The 20456-nt window shown below is 32.6% G+C and overlaps 1 protein-coding gene and 1 pseudogene across 1 annotated transcript; both read right to left on the reverse strand.

Moving 5' to 3' along the window:
• Window positions 1-3732: 3732 nt before the first annotated feature.
• On the reverse strand, window positions 3733-14350 carry LOC121392846 (annotated as a pseudogene).
• A 164-nt stretch (window positions 14351-14514) lies between these two features.
• LOC121392847 (calpain-9-like) lies at window positions 14515-17001 on the reverse strand. The gene is given in 7 exon segments (XM_041523912.1): window positions 14515-14589; window positions 14591-14696; window positions 14750-14808; window positions 14811-14863; window positions 14866-14941; window positions 15037-15168; window positions 16939-17001. Coding segments are annotated over 7 exon segments (564 nt in total).
• Window positions 17002-20456: the final 3455 nt, after the last annotated feature.

Consider the following 20456-nt stretch of genomic DNA (forward strand, 5'->3'; position numbering starts at 1 on the left):
TAATGCTCACTTATCTATCTTTATTTTTTGTTCTGTTCTAATCATCTGATATCTTTTTTCCGTTAAACAAAAAAAAAAAGCATACCAATTATAATGACAATAATATTATAAGTTAACAAGGTATACCTGATGTTCTTGTGAGATCTATAAATGCGGAGATAAAGAATAAGATATAGAGTACCTATCTGAGATTCGCTTCTACTCCGCTACTATTGTTTTACAAATTTAAAGGTTTTAAAAGTTTAAGGTTCAAGTTCAAAGTTTAGAGTTCGCTATGGTCAATCATTAATTTATGAAAATCTAGCCACATTATTTTATAATACCTTGTGTTTAGTGTCTTCTTTCTCTTTCTCCTCTCTTCTTCCTCTGATGATGATGACTCAGATGAGTCCTCGATTCCTCACTATCACTAGACTCAGAAACTCAGACATCCGGACTGGAAACTGGAATCACAAATTATAAATAAAGTCTACCCATTTTTGTACCTAACCGTATGGATACTTACCTATCATGGAACTTCAACTTTTTTCCCGGTTTTTCTTTGATTTTACTCTTCTTGGATTCCTGAGTCCTTTGACCAGTTTTTGGACCTATAATGACATCACAACTGATTAATAACCACACCTACTAATTTCAAAACTTACGGAGCTTCAATAGTCCGTTTCATTTTTAAATTGGCTCTTTCTCAATCTCTCTCTCTTCTTTTTTTAGCTTTTCTTTCAGCTGCCCTAACAGCTTTGTTGAGCAATATTCAAATGCACTACCACAAACGTAAATCTTTAGAAATACCAAAAGCCTTTCTAATGTTTTCATTCCTTTTTTCCATATTCCACAGCCAGATGATGAGAGTCACCCATCCCAGGAAAATGCCTTGTAACCCTCCGAAAGCATTCCCTCTCAATAGCTCCACTCTTTTTCAATGTCCTCTTCATTACACCTACAATATGAGAAGCTTATAAGCCCAACCCACATTAGTATTAAACTCACTGTTTGTTCCTCCATTTTTTCTTTTTAGTTCCAAACCTTTTAATTCAATCTTCCTCTTCACTGGTGCTCATCAATTCTTTGCTTAGGAGCTTTCTGTATAGACTTTTCCAACTTTACCAGTCCCTCTTCTGACCTGTATTCTACTTTCTCTTTACGAGTACGAATAAAAAGCGGCGTTACTCTTGAACAAAGCCATTAGTTTCCAGAGGCCACGAGCAGTCTGTAGACCAATCCCGTTGTACATATATTTAGTACTGAACTTTAATAAAAAACTGTAAGTCCTAAACTCGAACACGAGAGACGACATAAAAAGAGACGATAAAGAATTTAAAAATTAATACAACACCAAAATTTTAAATGGATTATCATATAAAATTTTTGTAGCCGAGATGACCTTCAGTGGGGTGGCCTTGTTTCCTGTTTACTTCGTTCATTGCAATTTGGTGTTAGGTAATCTTTCGAGTCAGACCTGCTTAGCGAGAGAGCCCACTCTGCGACCAAATGAAAGCATTAAACTAAACACTAAGTGATGGATCAACATCAATATTGGAAACCATAAACCGCACAATTCCTCAACTCAAGATGGTGAAAGTATTAATTAAGGTACAAAGAGGTTAATTTATTAGAGCAATTAAAGGGTTTTTTCTTTATTAGGTTGCAGCTGCTGGTGTGTCAATCATCTTGATTTGTTTACAAGTGAAGGGTCGTAATACCCTCCACCTCCTGGGTAGTCGAGATACTGGGTGTTGGAAGGTAGATTCTATGACTGTAAGTTAATATATTTGTTTGTAATATAGTTTCAGGTGTTTGAGGCCTTGTCTCTGCTAGCTGAAAGTAAATCTACATTGAAACAGGGAGAATAAAGTGATGGCATTGATTGGTGGAGGTGGCTATGCTGGTCAGTACCCATAGAAGTATAACTTTGATCAATTCTATTAATCCCATTCCTATATTTTAATTAATCCATAATTCCATATTTACATTCCATGTATCTTTGCCTCTAATCCATAATTCCATACCACTGTATTTACATTCCTATAAATCCATATATCCTTGCGTCGATTTCAATAATCCATAATTCCATACTGTTATAGAGTTCCATTTCAATAATCCATACCACTATAGGATATGCTACAGCACCTTATCAATGTGTTATGCCAATACCAACTATACTAGACTTTCAACAGGCACTGGAATACGTAAGCTAGTTCTTAATATAGTAGTTATTAGTAATTATGTCATTGCCATAGCTGAGTATATATAACAGCGTATCAAGCACTGTGTGGAATGGTACTTTGGAAGATGGGGAACTCAGTTCTTATTCATGCTGTAAGTTAATCACATGACAATCATGTGATGATGATAGTACTTAGGGAGCTAGTGGTGTAGGATCAGCTGCGATTCAGCTAGCTAAAACCTTTCATAAGAATGTCACAGTAATTGGCTACATCAAGAACAGCTGAGAATTTGACAATATGTAAAAAATGTGGGCGCTGATATTGTCATCACTCTAAAGAGCAAGACTTTCATACAGAAGTGATGAGAATTACAGATGGTAAAGGTATATATATACAAACTAATACAGGGTTTTTTTTAACCCTTTGTGTACGTGGTCCAGGTGTTGATATCATAATAGATTTCATTGGAGGAAGTTATTGGGAAAAAAACCTTGCAAGTGTTGCTACTGATGGACGTATTGTCCTATTATCTATGGTATGCTAAAATAGTAATTTTTTAAAACTTTTAGATGTTAACAATACATATATAGTTGGGTGGAGCAGTAACTGAGTCTCCAGTTAACTTAGGTCAAATTCTTAAGAAAAGACTAACTATTCGTGGTTCAACTCTAAGAAGTAGATCATTAGAGTACAAAGGTCAATTATACAAGAGGTAAGCATAAAATGAACACTCATGACTATCATGTGACCAAATAATCCCTTTAATTTAGTCTTATTAACCACTATATTATACCTGGTTATTTTTATTCAATATGAAATGAAGTCCAGGTTATTACATTATGCTGACCCCAATATCTTGTGGTGTCCCCTACAATAACATTCAATTAATCATATTAATACCTAATTTAGTGTGTCCAATCGGCTCCCACAAAAATGTTGTTATGGTAGGTATAAATAACCAGGACATGTTGTAGTGACATCAATGTCTCCTCAACCCTTATACAGTACAAACAATAACTCTTTAGGGGCATTGTTTATTTAAATCACTTTATTCCTAATTAGGTCAGTGATATAGTGTTACCATTGTTTCGACTCCCAACAGCTGTGGCCGTTGATAGATAGTTCCTATCCTTTAGAGAGGTGTAGTGAAGCACACGAGAGAATGAGAAATAGTCTCAATAGGGAAAGATTATTTTAACAATGTAGGGAAGGCTCTTTGATTTTATTTTTTAATTATTAATTCAAAATATGTTTTTAGTCAAACATTTATGTCAGGACTTTGCTTTCTTCTGTTAGCTATAGTAGAATTAGAAGGATCATATGACAATCACATGGCAGTCACAACGACCTACCCCCCCATCCACCTTTAGGCTGCAGAGACAAACCACCGCCCCCCATCCACTAGAAAAAAAATCACAATGTCAACAGCAACATTCACTTTAAAATTTACTCCATGGTCCTCCTGGTCCTTGCTTGACTTTTCAAAACAATTCTTCATGGTGATCAGCTATTGCACCAATCTATATTCATACTTGATAAACAGACAAATATGGAGACATTAACCAACCTTCTCTGCCAAATTCAAAGCTAGACTTTGTAATTTGGTTGGCTTGGCATGATGCATCACTATACATTGCGTGGGCTCATCCAATGAGGCCTAGTGATCACATGACATTATATCAAAGTCATGTGACATACCAGTAGTTCTTCTTTGATGATCATAACGACTAACAATGCTATGAACACTGGACAAAGATAGCTCAAACATTTCCGATAGTCTATGTAGGCTACAGACAGATCACATGACAGTCAGGTGAAGTCATGTGATTTACCTTAATGTATCATACACAGAACCATATGTGAATATATAAGTCCGAAGTGACTCTTCTTGGACTTTCCTGTAAGACAAAAATGTTAGTCGAAAACAAACATACCCAATAATACTTTGTTAACATTTCCTTGACTTCTTCAACATTAATAAATAGATTCCAGGCCTATAGTTATTATAATAATATAGATGTAACACAGTATTACCTTATATTTAATATATAATCTCTACATTGAATCCAATTTCCACTTTTCATAGCATTAGCAGCTGCTACAAACATGTTCCCTCATTGTCTCAGGAGGACCTACACAAGGGAGATGACTTAAAAGAGATAAATCACAACATTGGAAGTCATACCAACTAGAGGCTGCTTTTCATGGTTCTTTAATTGATGATAGAAACCTTTTGAAATCATGCGACGACGTCCTTCAGTCTCGGTAGCTAGAAATAAAGTAAGGGGACTGTTTACAAGTCTTGTCTGTTCATACCTGCCATGTAGGGTATTTCCAATAACATAGCAGAGGTAAGATATACACACTCCATTAATTCCAGATTAATATGCATGTGAAAAGGAACTTGTCGCTTTCTTTCCTGTTTCTCGATTGTTCAGGGTGATACGATCAGGACGGGACCCAGTCCCTAAAAGAAGAAAAGTAATATAATAACAACAAAACAACAACAACATAGGAAATTTACCATATAACTATTTATTTACCTGAGCTAACAGTTCTTTCGCAAGTTCTTTTGCTTTCGTGTCTTTGGATCTTGGTGGAGAGTGGATGTCCATAAAACATCATGACTATCTTTAATCATGCCATGTCGAAAGGCCACACATACCTAGTTGGACTATTGTACGATTATAGAGTATCTGTGTGTGTGGTGTGTGTGTGTGTGAAAAGGGATAGTTACATGTGGTAGATATTGCTATTTTTTTCTTCACCTGAGTAGGGACGTCAGCGTGCTGGATACCTTCCTGTAAATGACTCATTAACATAAGATCACGGGCTTCATACCAGCGATTGTGTATAGCATGATGATAATATGACATAGGGACTGCACGAGTTTTAATAGGACCTAAACCAACTCCTGGATATTATAAATAAATTGTGCTAATTTAGAAATAAGTTCAGCTGAAGACACAGTATTGGAGTCCACTGATAAACAGACTGGTTTGCCATAGTTTTTTCTCGGTCCACCTATTGCAAGGGTAAAGGTTAAAGGTCAAAGGTCACTCTTAGAGGTTAACCTTGTAATAGATTTGCTCATTCTCATTATATATATTTTACAGAGGTCTGTATCATGTGTGGAAATGATGTCCTGCCTTCAAGATAAAGTCTAACACGCTCAACAATATCAGTGACAGTTCTTTCTGCTTGTAATCTTTAAAAGGAGAAACTAGTTACCATAATGACCTATTAGTAGCTTTAGGACTAGTAACATCAGTACTTGCCACAGTGACTTAGGATAGCTATCATTAGTAAGCTCTAGACTAGTGAACATCAGTACTTACCACAGTGACCTAAGATAGCTACCATTAGTAGCTCTAGACTAGTAAACATCAGTATTTACCACAGTGTGACCTAGGATAGCTATCATTAGTAAGCTCTAGACTAGTAAACATCAGTACTTACCACAGTGACCTAGAATAGCTACCATTAGTAACTCTAGACTAATAAACTTACTACAATGGACACTGCCTTACTTTGTTAAATAATCTGTAGCATGTGCATCGGTGTTTTGAAGGATCTTCATAAACTCTTCATTCATACGTTCCATATAACCAATCAAACTACCAAATACCTTATATGGTCGATTCACATCCTAGATGTGTCAGATAGAGAAGGACAGAGATGGTATTGTACTCACTATATAGTTGATTTCATCATCGGAGAAGGTATCACTCATTTCAATAGTTGGATTGTCACAAAGTATTTTAAGAACTTTGTCGATGTACTCTAGACAACTGAAATAAAAAATGGATTAATAGAGAAGCAATAAATGGATCCATAGATGAGAAAGTGGATGCACTATAATCATACAGTTTTCCAAACGTCATCTTTCATAGCAGCAGCTGCCGAAGGTACATCAAAAGTAGCGTCAATAATATCCAACAAAGACGCATGGTCACACCCATACCTAATAATAAATGAAAATGACCACACCCCTTAGATTAAAATGTACCAAGGTTAGCACTGACTGCTAAATCATTTAAATGTTGTAATGTTCTTAATTTGTTCTGAACGATCTGTAGCTTTCTTTCCTCTGGCAGTTTACAAGTTCATCTCTTTTCTTACAAACTACTTTAGCATCTAATTCCATCTTGTCTTTACCAAATAAACTCTTCATTTTCTCCTTTTCTGTCAGCTGCAAAAGAAAACTTTTCAATTAGGAAACAGAAGCTGTGTTTTAATACTACTATAATATATCTATAGGACAATTCTTTTATTCTGAAATAATACATTAAAATTATGCAATTTATAACACTAAATTTTGTGTATGTGGCAAAAGTTCCACAAGTCTACAAAAATTTTGCTAACTAGTCAAATTAAAATCAACATTAAATATTCTTGCTATATAGCACTTACCTCTCGTGCTATTCCTCGTCTATGTACTGTCTTCCATTCTTCCCCTCTCTTCGTCATCATCTGGGCCTTCTTCATTCTCAACAATAGCTTCTTTCTCTCGCTCTCTCTCCTTAGCGGTCTCTTCCTTGCTTTAGCAACACCAGTATCACCTTCACCACTGGGTCTGGAACAATAAAACACATACCATAAATACTCTATTTAAAGAGAATGGAAATAATTTCTAACTTTTTTCTTTAAAGAAGTTCAGCAGTATAGCGGTATTCTCCAGGTGGATGGTCAGTATCAGTACTTGAACTAGAGTCTGATTCACTTGAATCCCACATACTATCTTCAGAAGATTCACCTTCTTCATCCTAGATGGGTGGAGTCACCAATTAAAAATAGCAGGAATTTTGAAAACCTGTAGTTTAGACTTTACAGCTGGTGTTGGCAAATTTTCTTTTTTCATCTTCTGAATCAGACTCTAAATAATGTCACTCATAAACCCTCATAATTTATGTTGTGCAAGTAGTATATCTCAGTATATTTCAGTATACCCTTGGTCTAATTCATCTTCTTCCACTTCCTCTTCCTCCTCTTCGTAGAGTTCAGGATTTTCCCGACAATGTTTGATAGGTTCTTCAAATTCTTTATTATATTTTTTGACTTTTTGTTTCAGAGATGCCAGCGCCTACAAATGAATTTAACCAAATCATTTTAAATCATATTTAGTACTATAATTATAATTATAATTTAATTAATATTAATATTATATAATTAGTATATTTTACTTTGGCGTTGATTTTTGATAGCTTTTGCTTAGCTTCTTTGTCATCCCAAAGCTACCAAAAAAGGGGAAGACATTATCAATTTTAAACAAGTAATCAGTCAAAAAAGTAATACCTGTTGTACAAAGTCTTCTAATTCAACAATTGCTTTAATGAAAAACTTTGGTGTTCCACCATCTTGATCCAAAACATTGCGTGACTTCAAGAATGCTTTTTGAAGGTTTTCAAATTCTATTACATAAACATATCGAACATACAGCAAGTAAGTATTTATCTACCTGTTTGAATTTTAACAATGTCTTTATTTTTTGCCTGTTTTCATGTCATGTATGATCTCCTTCAGTTCATCGTACCTATAATTAAATGGGTGTGGTCAAGACTTTACGCTGCCAATATTGGTGGTAATACCTTTTATCTTTTTGTGAACGTACAACACGTTTTTCTTCTTCCTCATCATCATCACTAAACACAAACTGTGTTTTCCTACAAGAATATTATTCAATTTAAAATACTCCATTTTTTTACTTTATTATTACAATATTGATATTTTATGTAATACATTAATCAAAATAGCGCCAAATACTAACCTGACTGGTGCTGCTCGAGTCTGAGTGACTTCTTCTTCAGAACTTTCGTTTGAGCTCGAAGATTCAGTGTCAGTATCTCCAGTGGCAAAGAACGAGACATTCTTTTTAATTTATAATATTGAAATTATTGACCATGTGCAACATACTCCGTAAATTTTTGATTATAAACTTTTAGCAAATATACGGACATTTGCGAAATACTGTACGATAGCCACGTGTTAAATAATTTAATATGAAATTATTTAATATCACGACTGCTAAATTGATATGGGAAAGATTAATTTAAGTTTAAATTGTTTTCTGAAGAAAAATCTTGACTGATTATTTAAGCATACAATGTAATCTTGAAGAACAAGAGATTAAAATATAACGATAACTTTAATAAGTTAGAGTAGATTTATTACCTCATATTTGCTGAGAGCGGCTGATGACCCTCCAGATGAAGCTTTCTTAAAGGTATCTATTGAGAAAATTAATATGACTATTAAATATGTAATTTTCATTATAATGATCAATTAGTGTCCAATATTATAGTGGCTATTAAAACAATATTTGTAGATTATAGTTACTTTAACAGAAGTAATTAAATATTTAATCTTCTCCTTAAGTATCAGATAACTATCTTAATATCCATTAATTATAATGAACAATTACTGGCTCAACCTGTTACTGATACTAATGTTTATTATAGTATTAACATCAACATCAGACCGACCCAGTCCTCGTTCAACATAATTTACAGTATCCTTTCTTCATCTCTCTCTCTGACTAAGGGTGCTGAGATGCATTGTTCATTGTTGTAGCTAATCTTTCTACTTAAACTTACCATTCATAATTTTGATACGAGACAGACAAGCTGCAAAATCATCAAGCATCATGTACTTCCTCCTACGAGCAAACCTGTTAAACAGGATTGAAAATGCCTCACTGGTCAAGTCATAACCTATTCATATTAACATAAATATTGCCATTAGATAAGTACTTATCTGTGCTGACCTAAACTGCGGAGAGCAGTTCTCTTTTTTTCCATAGTACCTGAACGATCATGATCTAACTTGAAGAACATTTTCTGAAAATATAATAAGTACATAATGCATTACATAATGGTAAGTACCTTCCACAAAATAATAGTTTTGCACAAGAGTTTGAAATTCATTGAAGTTCAATGTACTATTTTTATCTTCCTGTTGCATTTTAAGTTAAGAAAAACATCAATGGGGAGGGAGATAAATGGATAGATGGATGGAGGAATGATACGTCCAACATAGCTATCATGAAGTGACAAGCATCAAGAGAGAAAGCAGAATAAATGTCAAAGCCTATGTGAGTAAAACAAGTATTGACAAGTATCTGACTATCACACACATACTTCTTCTATAATATACAGTCAAAATATCCTGCAACTCTTCAGAACAAATTTCCTTATCTGTTCCAGGAAATTTAGAGAATACCTTAAATATCTCAGAATTTTCCTAAAAAAGAAAAAATAAATGTATTGATGATGCACTTACTCTTTAGATTTCCTCCTCAGTGAAATAGCAGAAAGTTCCTATAAGATTTATTATATCCAAAATCTGTTTAAACTGGTATTTTTTAACTTTGTGCTTATAACTTATTATTTACCTGCTTTCTCTTGATGTACTATATTTTTACGTTGCACTTTTTTTAAAAAACTTAAAGTAATGCCACCACTTATTATAAAATTGAGACATAATGTCCATTTTTGTATTAACTGTTAATAGACAGTCTTAGGTTGACCCTATATAATTATAATGTCAATTGACAATAAACATTTTTAAAAAATTTTAAGTGATTTCGCGACAATTCTCATTTTTTAAAAGAAGACCATGGACAGTTCATGGTCTGAATTAAAAAATTACCCAAAGTGATGGATAATGAGTAGAACAAGGGCCATTATTATAATAATTTTAACAATTCAATACAACATTGAGAACAGTAATACTCATGTCACTTAACAGGACATATGCAGCTAACTTCATAAGTGATTTCGTGACAAGGGCCAATTTTTTTGAGAGAGTTAATACAGGCAATTTACCTTGCTTATCTTTCCTTGATGAATAAAATAATTCACCATCATTTACAACAAACGTCTTTGTCTTTTTCTACTACCAGTGTGCCTATAAAATTAATATAATTAGTAGTATTGTTCTACTTTGCTTAAATGTTGATTAGTTTTATTATTGTCCCTTAAAAAGGCACTAGTTTTAATTATTTAAGCAGCCTTTTTAGTCCACCGCTAACGGTCAGTTATCGTTAATGAAATTCATAAGCGTACACCGTGCCGCCCCACAAAGCATGAAGACAAAATCTTCAGTACATATATAAAGAAACTGAAACAGTCATGAGTGCCAGTGTGTTGTGGGCCAGCGTTTCTGCAATGCATCAGACCTCTGAGATGGTTACCAGCATACTCTCTACGGAGTATCCGAAAGGCCGACTAGGATAGGGCTGGTAGTCTCCCTTTAAACGAGATGAGGCTGGTGTATTTGTGGTTTCCCGGTTCCTGAATGCGACATTCCCTAAGAGCTGGAATCCCGTACGGCTGGTTTTAAGTTAGGGCGACGCTCCAGCCAGGATTACCTCGCGAAGACGAGGGTTACCAAGCCAGGTGGCGGTCCCAGCTAGCAATAGCAGGGAATCCTGGAGCCTAAGTGGAAGCCTGAGTGGGTGAGCGAGTAGGAATCGTTTGGGCAACACACAAGGGTTTTTTTTTTCATAAATTTAGATTTAGTTTGTGCATTAAGTTCTGTGATAACTAGATTTGACAATTCTGTAAATACTGAGTGTGACACTAAATAGTATAGTTAGTTGTCTGCTTGTGTCAAAACATTTGTTTTATTGTGTTAATTTCATATTACTAATGTAAAGTATCATTGTCTCTTTTTTATGTTACAACAAATAAAAATCCTTACCTAAACACTATCAATCCACAACGTGTAACTTCTGCTTACATGATAAGAGAATGCAATAAAACTTCACACATTTACCATCTCCATCCTCATCCTCATTAAGATCAATTATATATTGAGGGTTTAATGTGGGATAGTCACAGCTTCCTCCAGCAGTATCCGATGAAATTTTCCCAATTGCCATTTTTGATAATACAATTCCAGTTTTTAACTGTAACATTAATAGAATGAAATAAAGGTACTTAAAAATTAACTTTACAGAATCTGAACCTTCAATTCTTACCTAGTGAAGTGAGTTATCAAATGAACTCTTGTTTCTTTGTTACTGGAGATACTTACAGTGAATCTTCTTATACAACTGTTCCTATATATAATACTAAACAATAGTTCAGTTTATATTTTTGTTGAGAAAAGAATATTCAATGTATTCCTTTACTATGAAGTGCTTAGTAAGAATATACAAGAACAAAAAATAAGATCAAGAGGTGCAGCTGTCCTACCTACAATTGATTATAATACTACTAGTGTAGTAATATGTATATATTTTATCTCTAGTTCGTTATGTTTGCTATGAACATTGGTAATGGCTCCTAAAAGAAAGATGATCTCTATTTAAATAAATATTTATTCCTTAATCTATAATATTGAGATCATTGATCATGACAACATACTCCATAAATTTTTGATTGTAAACTTTTTAGCAAAACAAGGACATTTGCAAACTCCGATAATGATAGCCACATGTTACATAATTTTTATGTTAATAGAACTGCTAAAATCATCTAATAATAATTAAATTAAACAACTGCTAAAATCATCTAATAATAATTAAATTAAACAACTGCTAAAATCATCTAATAATATTACATGTAATATAATTTTCATGAACTGGTAAATTGATATGGGGAACAATTATTTAAAATTTAAATTGTTTTCTGAAGAAAAATCTTGACTGATCATTTAAGCATCCAATGTAATCTTGAAGAACTAGAGATTAAAATATAACAGTAACTTTAATAAACTAAACTAGATTTATTACCTCATCTTTGCTGAGAGTGGCTGAAGACCCTCCAGCTGAAACTTTCTTAAAGGTATCTATTGAGAAAAAATTTAAATAATTAATTTGACTTTTAAATTATTACAACAATCAATTACTGTCCAATATTATGGGGGCTATTAAAACACTATTTGTAGATTAAAGTTACTTTGTCCAAAATTAAACAAACAAAAACAATTAAATATTGAATCTTCCACTTAAGAATGTACATAAATTATGATGAATGATTACTGGCTCAGCATTGTTGTTGATGCTAATGTTTATTCTAATATTAACATCGACATCAGACTGACCCAGTCCTCGTTCAACATAATTTACAGTATCCTTTCTTCATCTCTCTCTCTCTAACTGAGGTTACTGTGATGCATTGTTCATTGTTGTAGCTAGTCCCTCCTACTTAAACTTACCATTCATAATTTTGATACGAGACAGACAAGCTGCAAAATCATCAAGCAATATGTACTTCCTCCTACGAGCAAACCTGTTAAACAGGATTGAAAATGCCTCACTGGACAAGTCATAAACCTGTTATAACATAAACACAATATACTGTCACTTGATAATGTATTATTTACTGACCTAAACTGCGAACAGCCGCAGCCACTTCAGCTTTTTCCAGAGTACCCGAACGATCACGATCAAACTTGAAGAACATTTTCTGAAAAAATAATGAGTACATAATGTATTACATAATAGTCAGTACCTTCCATATACCAATAGTTTGGAGAAGATTTTGAAATTCATTGAAGTCAATGTACCATTTTTATCTTCCTGTTACATTTTTAGTTAAGAAAAACAAATCAATGGGAGGGAGATAAATGGATAGATGGATGGAGGAATGGATTAATGAATGAATGGATACATCCAACATAGCTATCATGGCACGACAAGCATCGAGAGAGAAAACAGAGCTGATCATATCTATGTGAGTAAAGTAAGTATTTTATAGTATATGATTATCACATACATACCTTTACTAAGAGATGTAGTCAAAATATCCTGCAATTCTTCAGAATCAATTTCATTATCATGTCCAGCTAAACGAGAGAACATCTCACGTAACTTAGCTTCACGAGAACCAGTCTGCAATAAAATATGGAGATTAGTAAATAATTTAAGTTTTAAAAACATACAGGGGTTACTTCTCCAGTATCTCCTTTCTTCTTCCTAAAAAGAACAAATAAATGGAGAAAATGATTGGATGATGAAGTCATTAACTTACTCTTCAGAGTAGCTCTCAGTGAAGATACGTAATAGATAGTCTCCTTCCTCTCCTGGTTTAAAAGAACATGGCACAACAATATAGCGACCAGGATCTAAATCAAATCGTTTCATGACTTCACGAGCATTAGTAAAAGACCAGAAGTACCAGTACTGTAATTATAGTCCACATATTGTTTAGTAAGCACTGTACTACCATCACTAGGAGCCTGAAACAGTCGGAGTGACATTAGATTACCAATGAGGTCCTCTCACTTTATAAACTGAATACCCAATGCATAGATCTTGGACTCCCATTTTCTTTTGCTTACGGCGATGTTTCTGCATTAGAGCAACAAGTACAGAACATTTACCATCTCCATCATCATCTTCATTAAGATCAATTATATATTGAGGGTTCTTCACAAATGTGGGATAATTACGGCATCCTCCGGCAGTACCCGATGAATTTTCCCAATTGCCATTTATAATAATAGAATTCCAGCTTTTAACTATAGCAAATAGATAATGAAATAAAGGTACAAAAAAATGAACTCTACAGAATTTGAACCTTTAAGCTTAGACACTACAGTTATCAATAGAGCTATGAGTCCCAACCTAATATCATATTTGATATTTTAGTTTACCTTTCTCATCTTCCTGCATTTGACCAATGCTGACAGAACACATCTCCAAGTCAGTAAAATGTTTGACAAAATCCTCATAGCTCATCCCAAAATTCACCATCCTCCTTTGGACCATCACCCTCCTGAAGCTCATGCCGCTTATCAGCAGACACTTGGCGCCAAGTAGGTGAACTACAATAGTATTAATATAATATAGAATATAATATATAATAGAATAATATAATATATAATAATAAAATAATATATATAATAATATTAATATAATATAATAATGTAATATATATAGTATAATAAATATAATATAATACAATATAATAATATAATACAATATAATATATAATAATATAATATAATATATAGATAGTATAATAATATATATATATACAATATAATATATAATAACATATAATATAATGTAATATAGTATAATATAATAGTATATATATATATGTAATAATTAGGTAATTAGGTACTTACTCATCACTCCAATCACCATTCCATTCTTTTTGTCCCCATGGGTTACGAATACGCAACAATTTTACCTCTTTACCTCTCACAGTAACCTTGACAACAATATTATTCATAGCGGCTGTCCATCAATCCTTCCATCCATCCATTACCTTGGCTGTTCCAGTAATAGAATAAGCATGGCCCACCACAAGACCAGTGTCCAGTTTTTTTTCAACATCATCTCGTCCTTGTGGCTAAATAATAACAACAACAATGATGTTATTGTTACTAATAACTCTTAGTAATTTACCGCTACAGAGCAGCTCATGAGAGAGGCACGTTTTGAGCTCTTCATCATACGTTCAAAGAGACCAGGATGGGTTGTCTTTGAGGTTAAAACTTTCAACAACTCCACCAGTGAAATCTGTCATGGCTTCTGAAGTCTTACCTCCTTTGAGAGCTTCATAACCACCATACAATCTATGAACAGATAGCTCAATAAATAAATGACTAGATAGAGATATTGTACATACTTAGCATATGCTTTTTCAAGCAAGGCACTCCAAAATTCATTGTCCATCAGTAGAATGGATAAAAAATCAACTTTCCATTATAAGTAGGCAGTCGATCATCAACTACAATATCAACCATTCTCCAAAGTGCCAGAAATGAAAATGAAAAATGCCGGCATAACCTTTTCCAAACCCTTGATCTTGAGGTATCACCTACGAAAACAATTCTAACTTATTAAATATCTATGCATTAATTATTTTATTAATTACATGTATTAATTAATTAATTACATTTATTAATTTCTTACTTTGCTAAGTAGTAGTTTGTCCTGTGTGAGCGAAGCAATGGCTGCTACCAACCAGCAATCACCCAATATACCTTGTGCTACATCAAACCTACTAGCACCTCCAGTATAGAGCTTAGGATCAGATACAATATCCTATTAAAAGGAATAAAGAATACTGGTAGCATTATATGTAACAATAAATGAACTTAATATTAATAGCTTATGTTTATAATTAACGAGATTCATGATCCTTAATCTCAGTCAGTTAATTAAATAACAAAATATAAACTAATTACTATTTAATTATATAGGAATCTTCTCTTTATAACAAATATTTACTAAAAATAGAAACACCTGACATGTGTTACTATAATTAAATTTAAGATATAGTAAGATATAGTCCCATTGATACTGTAATCAGACATATTATTAATAATAGTAATATAAACAATTAGAGTATTAGTTCTTGTAATAATATAAGGTATTATTTATAAAACTGATATAGTAATAATAATAATTTTAATAGAACTACTATATGTAATTATAGTGACTTTTGTATGCTGTCCAGGGAAAAGGTTTTGAAAGATAATGATCAGTCACTTTAATGTTGTTTGTTATGATTTTTAAAATAGCTAAATATGCTTAAAAATAAGTTTCTCATTCATGAATAGATGAATAAAGGGATAGCATAGAATGAAAGGGTTAAAATATTAGTAATCTGTAATGATAGTGATGTAATGTAGTAAATTTAAAAAGTAATGGGCATCATATTATAATTGACCACTGTCTGATTGTAAATTCCATGAACCCTTACATATAGCATGCAGTATGAATTATAAAACACTCTTATGCTACATAACAAAACTTTTGTTATAACATAGTTCTAAATTCCAATAATCAACCACAAACTATATAAATAGAGGCCATTGAAAACTCCCAAAAAATTAGCACATTGACTACAATAGGTAAATATTAACAGTCATAGTAAATACCACAATTTGATTGGTCAGTTATGTTGCCTGTTGTACCATACTCCAATCTGATTGGTCAGTTTTATATGAAACCTCTAGAGTTAGTAAAGTATAATGACGTTAAAGATGAAGGGTTTTTAAAGTAAACAAGGAAAAGCTACAAAGGATTAAAACAAGAATTTGAAACTAGCTCCACTAGATAAACATGATCTCAATAATTTAGAACATACTTCATTAAGAAGACTATGACACATCTGCTATATCTCTATAATATTAGACAATAATGCTATCATTAACACATCCCTTCTATAAAATCATTAATTTCTAAACACCTGTTAGTTAATAACTTCCTCACAATTATCACGCACAATGTTCTGAACATCATCAATAGATGAATAGAATCCAAAAAAAAGGTAATTTATATTCCGCCTTCTTTATTCTATGTAGACACAGCAGCTGTCTAATAAGTTCTGAGGAAACATATTACTTACTCATAATCCCACCTCCATAATATTTGCTACTATGATATTGTAACCATGGTAATAGGTGTCAAGTCAAAGCAATGAGAACAACTGTGAACATAACATGCAAAGGAAAGGTTAATTATTTATGATGAATATGTAATTAATTGACACTTATTATTATTATCAAAAAAGGCAGCTGTCACAAACCCAATACTTGTTTAAATTTGAAGTACTTACCCCCTGGTCGTTTCCATACTGGTGTGAAGGGTAGTTTTTGGCTGTAAAATAAAGAACGATCATCAGCAGGAAAATAAGGATCTTCAAAATTTTGTACCATCACGAAGACATGACGGCGTATTTTTTCATAATCCTGAGCCGGTACTTGCATTCCTAGATTAGATGTTCCTTGACCCTGTCATTAAAACGAGTAATGAGAATAATTTGTAATGTTAATAACAGTTTAGCTGAATAAGACAAGAATCACATACTTCTGCAGGTCCAGTCCCTGGTAGGGTTATTTTCATCTTAACGCCTTCACCTTTGTCCGCCATTACGATTGCAAACTGCTAAAGAAACTATGGAGGAAGGATCTAATCTGACAAAGACAAACACAATGTGCCCTGCTGCAGCTCACCGCAGTAACGACAGGAATGACATTGATAGTTATTAATTTTATTCATAGCCTAATAGTTATATGACTATCTATGAATAATAATCACTGATCTTCATCTTTGGTGTCATATCTACTATTGAGACTAAACTAGTTAAAGAAGTTGACTTCACCCAATGCTGACGACCATGTGTGCGTGTGTGGACAAGCCTCTATATTCCATTATTGATGTATATACAATACAATCTAGAGCAGTGTTAAGTAAATGTTGATTGTAACGAGTTAGAAGTATCATATAATATACTGACAAGTTACAAATTACATTCTTTGAACACAACTTATATTATAGTAAATAGATGAGTAAATTAATTAAAAGAAAATATCAGAATAAATAAATACAATTAAAACAATGCATAAATTATTAAAAAGGAGGGATTAATTATATTTATTTAAATAGAGAGATCTATTTTTTTAGCGGGTCTTTAAGCATTCATACCAATCACAAAGTATTAAAGATAATAATATATATATCATGTACTTATAAATAATATATATAGTACTGATCCTTTTAGAGAGGACAAGAATGGAAGTCAATTTTAGCTAACATTTTAAAAAATAAGGTAGTTAGGACTTAAATTAAAGCTGGCAGTATCACAGCCTATGTAGAAATTCAGATTCTTAGCAAATTACTAAGCTGATGTATATCCCTCATCTAACTGTTTTCAAAAGGAAAATGATTCCTGATGATACATTCTTATCATAGTGATATATAGAGAGAGGTGGTTATGATTTTTGATGCTGTTTATAATAGTTAGTGTAAAATTTGATAAATGGAATTAATTGTGACAATATGGAGCTGCCAGTTAGTGTGGTCAGAAGAACTTGGAAGGAAATAATTTTCCCTTGTGATGGATGTGATACATAGGCAGCTGGAATTATGCCAGCAATATTTTATAAATAATTATGATTGTATTACTCTAATATCTAATTTGGTATCATGGCAATTCTATTGTTTTATACATTTCAGAAAACACTGCCATATCTATTCTAATTATTTCCTCAATTACCTCTGGTCGTTTCCATACTGGTGAGAAGGGTAGCTTCTCATAAAGGATTGGTCAAATATAATTCTTGTAGTGATACTACAAGAATTATATCATACATAATTATTATATAATATATATAATATATACCTGCACGAAATTGATTAAGACCATGAAGAGATAAACGCGCAGAACAACTACAACAAACTAAATTCTCAAACATCGCTCTCTTTTTATAGCAAGTGTATATAGGAATACCCGGCGCTTTCCGCCGTGCGATTATTTACGCGTTGGCTTAGCTCCTCCCACAATTACGTAGATACAAAAGGGATTGTATCTCTCGATTTATTACAAAGGGAGAGAAGCAATGGCGAGTTTAAATAGGCAGAGTAGTTTGACAACTTTGGGGGATGGTAGACAGAATGGATGCGCTACAAAGAGACGTAAGGAATACTATGTATATTAATATAAATAGATAAACAAAAATATTATTTATTATATATATATCTAATATAATATATTATAATACTTATAAAATTTAAAAGATATTACTAATGGAAGCATAATTTGTAAATATACAAACTTCATATGTTTAGAAAGATAGAACTGTCATCATAAATTCTTAAGTTCTTATAGGTGGTCAATATACAGTAAGTAACAACAAGAACATTAATTAAAGTACTTAGTTCATTAAATATGTCAAGTATACGCTACAGACAACTATAGTCTATAAATATGGTTAATAGATTGTTGAATGCAATAGAAGCTTTACTTGACTTACTGATGGACACATACACTTATACAAACTATTAATATTAAAGCTAAAAACTCCATGACCATCTAATGGGAAGGAAAGAACATAGTGGTATAAGAACCAATGTAACTTGCATGGGAATCAGACTAACACACTTTTAAAAATTGTCTATAAGTATAGGAACCAATTGAGCTAACATATCAATTAGTCTTGTTGTTATGTCAATTGATTAGTCAACTTAAAAACAATGGAGTAAATTCCATGATACACAACTTACTACCCAGCATTGCATTGTGCCCAAGACAAACATCTTGTGTTGTCTTGTTACAGATGTCCAGGGACTTGTGTGAGTATAGCTTTTTACTCAGCACCTACAAATTATCTGATATATTATACCAACAGTTCACAATATAATACTAAGTACACAAATACTATGTAGCAGTAGGTGTGTAATACTACAGGGATATCATAACTGTTCCTGTGAGTAGTTTATCTGTTTATAACAAGACATTACTTATAAGGAAAATGCCATACCAACTACCAATATAGGGATTATATATGCTGTAATATCATGTGATGATTATATTGTTATTGTAACATGAGGAAGTTGCAATAGTTCAAGATGATTGAGAACTAATATAGACCTAATGTAGAGATTTAAGATATATATATATATAATGAACACTCTCAAAAAAGGTTTGTATATATACAATTGCTATATATATTATTATTATTGATTATTATTATTATATATAATTATTCATGGTCACACACACACATATATATTTACTATGATCAGGGAATGTTAGGTAAGAAACTTTCAGTTTCATAAGGTCTCTCTTTCTACTCATGCATATCATATGCACATACCACACACACCACACACACACACAGAGACAGTATACAGCATTAGATGACTCGAGAGCTGCTCCAATAAATGAGGAAAACACCACAGATGAAACGCTTAAAACGGTATTGTACAACATACAATACTTGTGTTTTTTTATTGCAGTTTTTGTTCATATTATAATCAGGTGGATGAACTAACTGATGATATTAATCAAATTGAGCAGGTACACAGAAAAACTTTGCCCGCAATCACACTGCAATACTCTCATCTTTCCAGAATGAACGTATGTTACCCAAAAGATCAAAAAAACTACAATGTTGATATTTTATTGTCTGAATACAATACCTTATTAACTAAAATATTGAATTAGTCCATGAAAAATTGAATTACTTCTTATTATATACATTTGTGTTGTATAGAAGCTCCAAAACAAATGAAGAAAAATTCAAGATAATGTACGACAATTATCACATCATGTTACTGATGAATTAAAAAGTGAGACAACTCTATTATAGTTTTAATAATAGGCTACAGTATCAATTTAAGCAAACATTACATAGACTGCTATTATGACTATAAGCTTATCTCCCCATACATTGAAATATAAACCAATAATTATAATCTCTTGGAAGGCCAAATATAGACATACTATTATTGAAGAAATATAATATTCTTTTTCAGGAATGAAAGAAATGTTAGACAAAGAAGGAACAGGTCCTGACAGAAACACAGCTGACTACAGGATTAGA

This window comes from Gigantopelta aegis, unplaced genomic scaffold (genome assembly GCF_016097555.1).
Source record: "Gigantopelta aegis isolate Gae_Host unplaced genomic scaffold, Gae_host_genome ctg4678_pilon_pilon:::debris, whole genome shotgun sequence".
In the NCBI taxonomy this organism is placed as follows: Eukaryota; Metazoa; Mollusca; class Gastropoda; order Neomphalida; family Peltospiridae; genus Gigantopelta; species Gigantopelta aegis.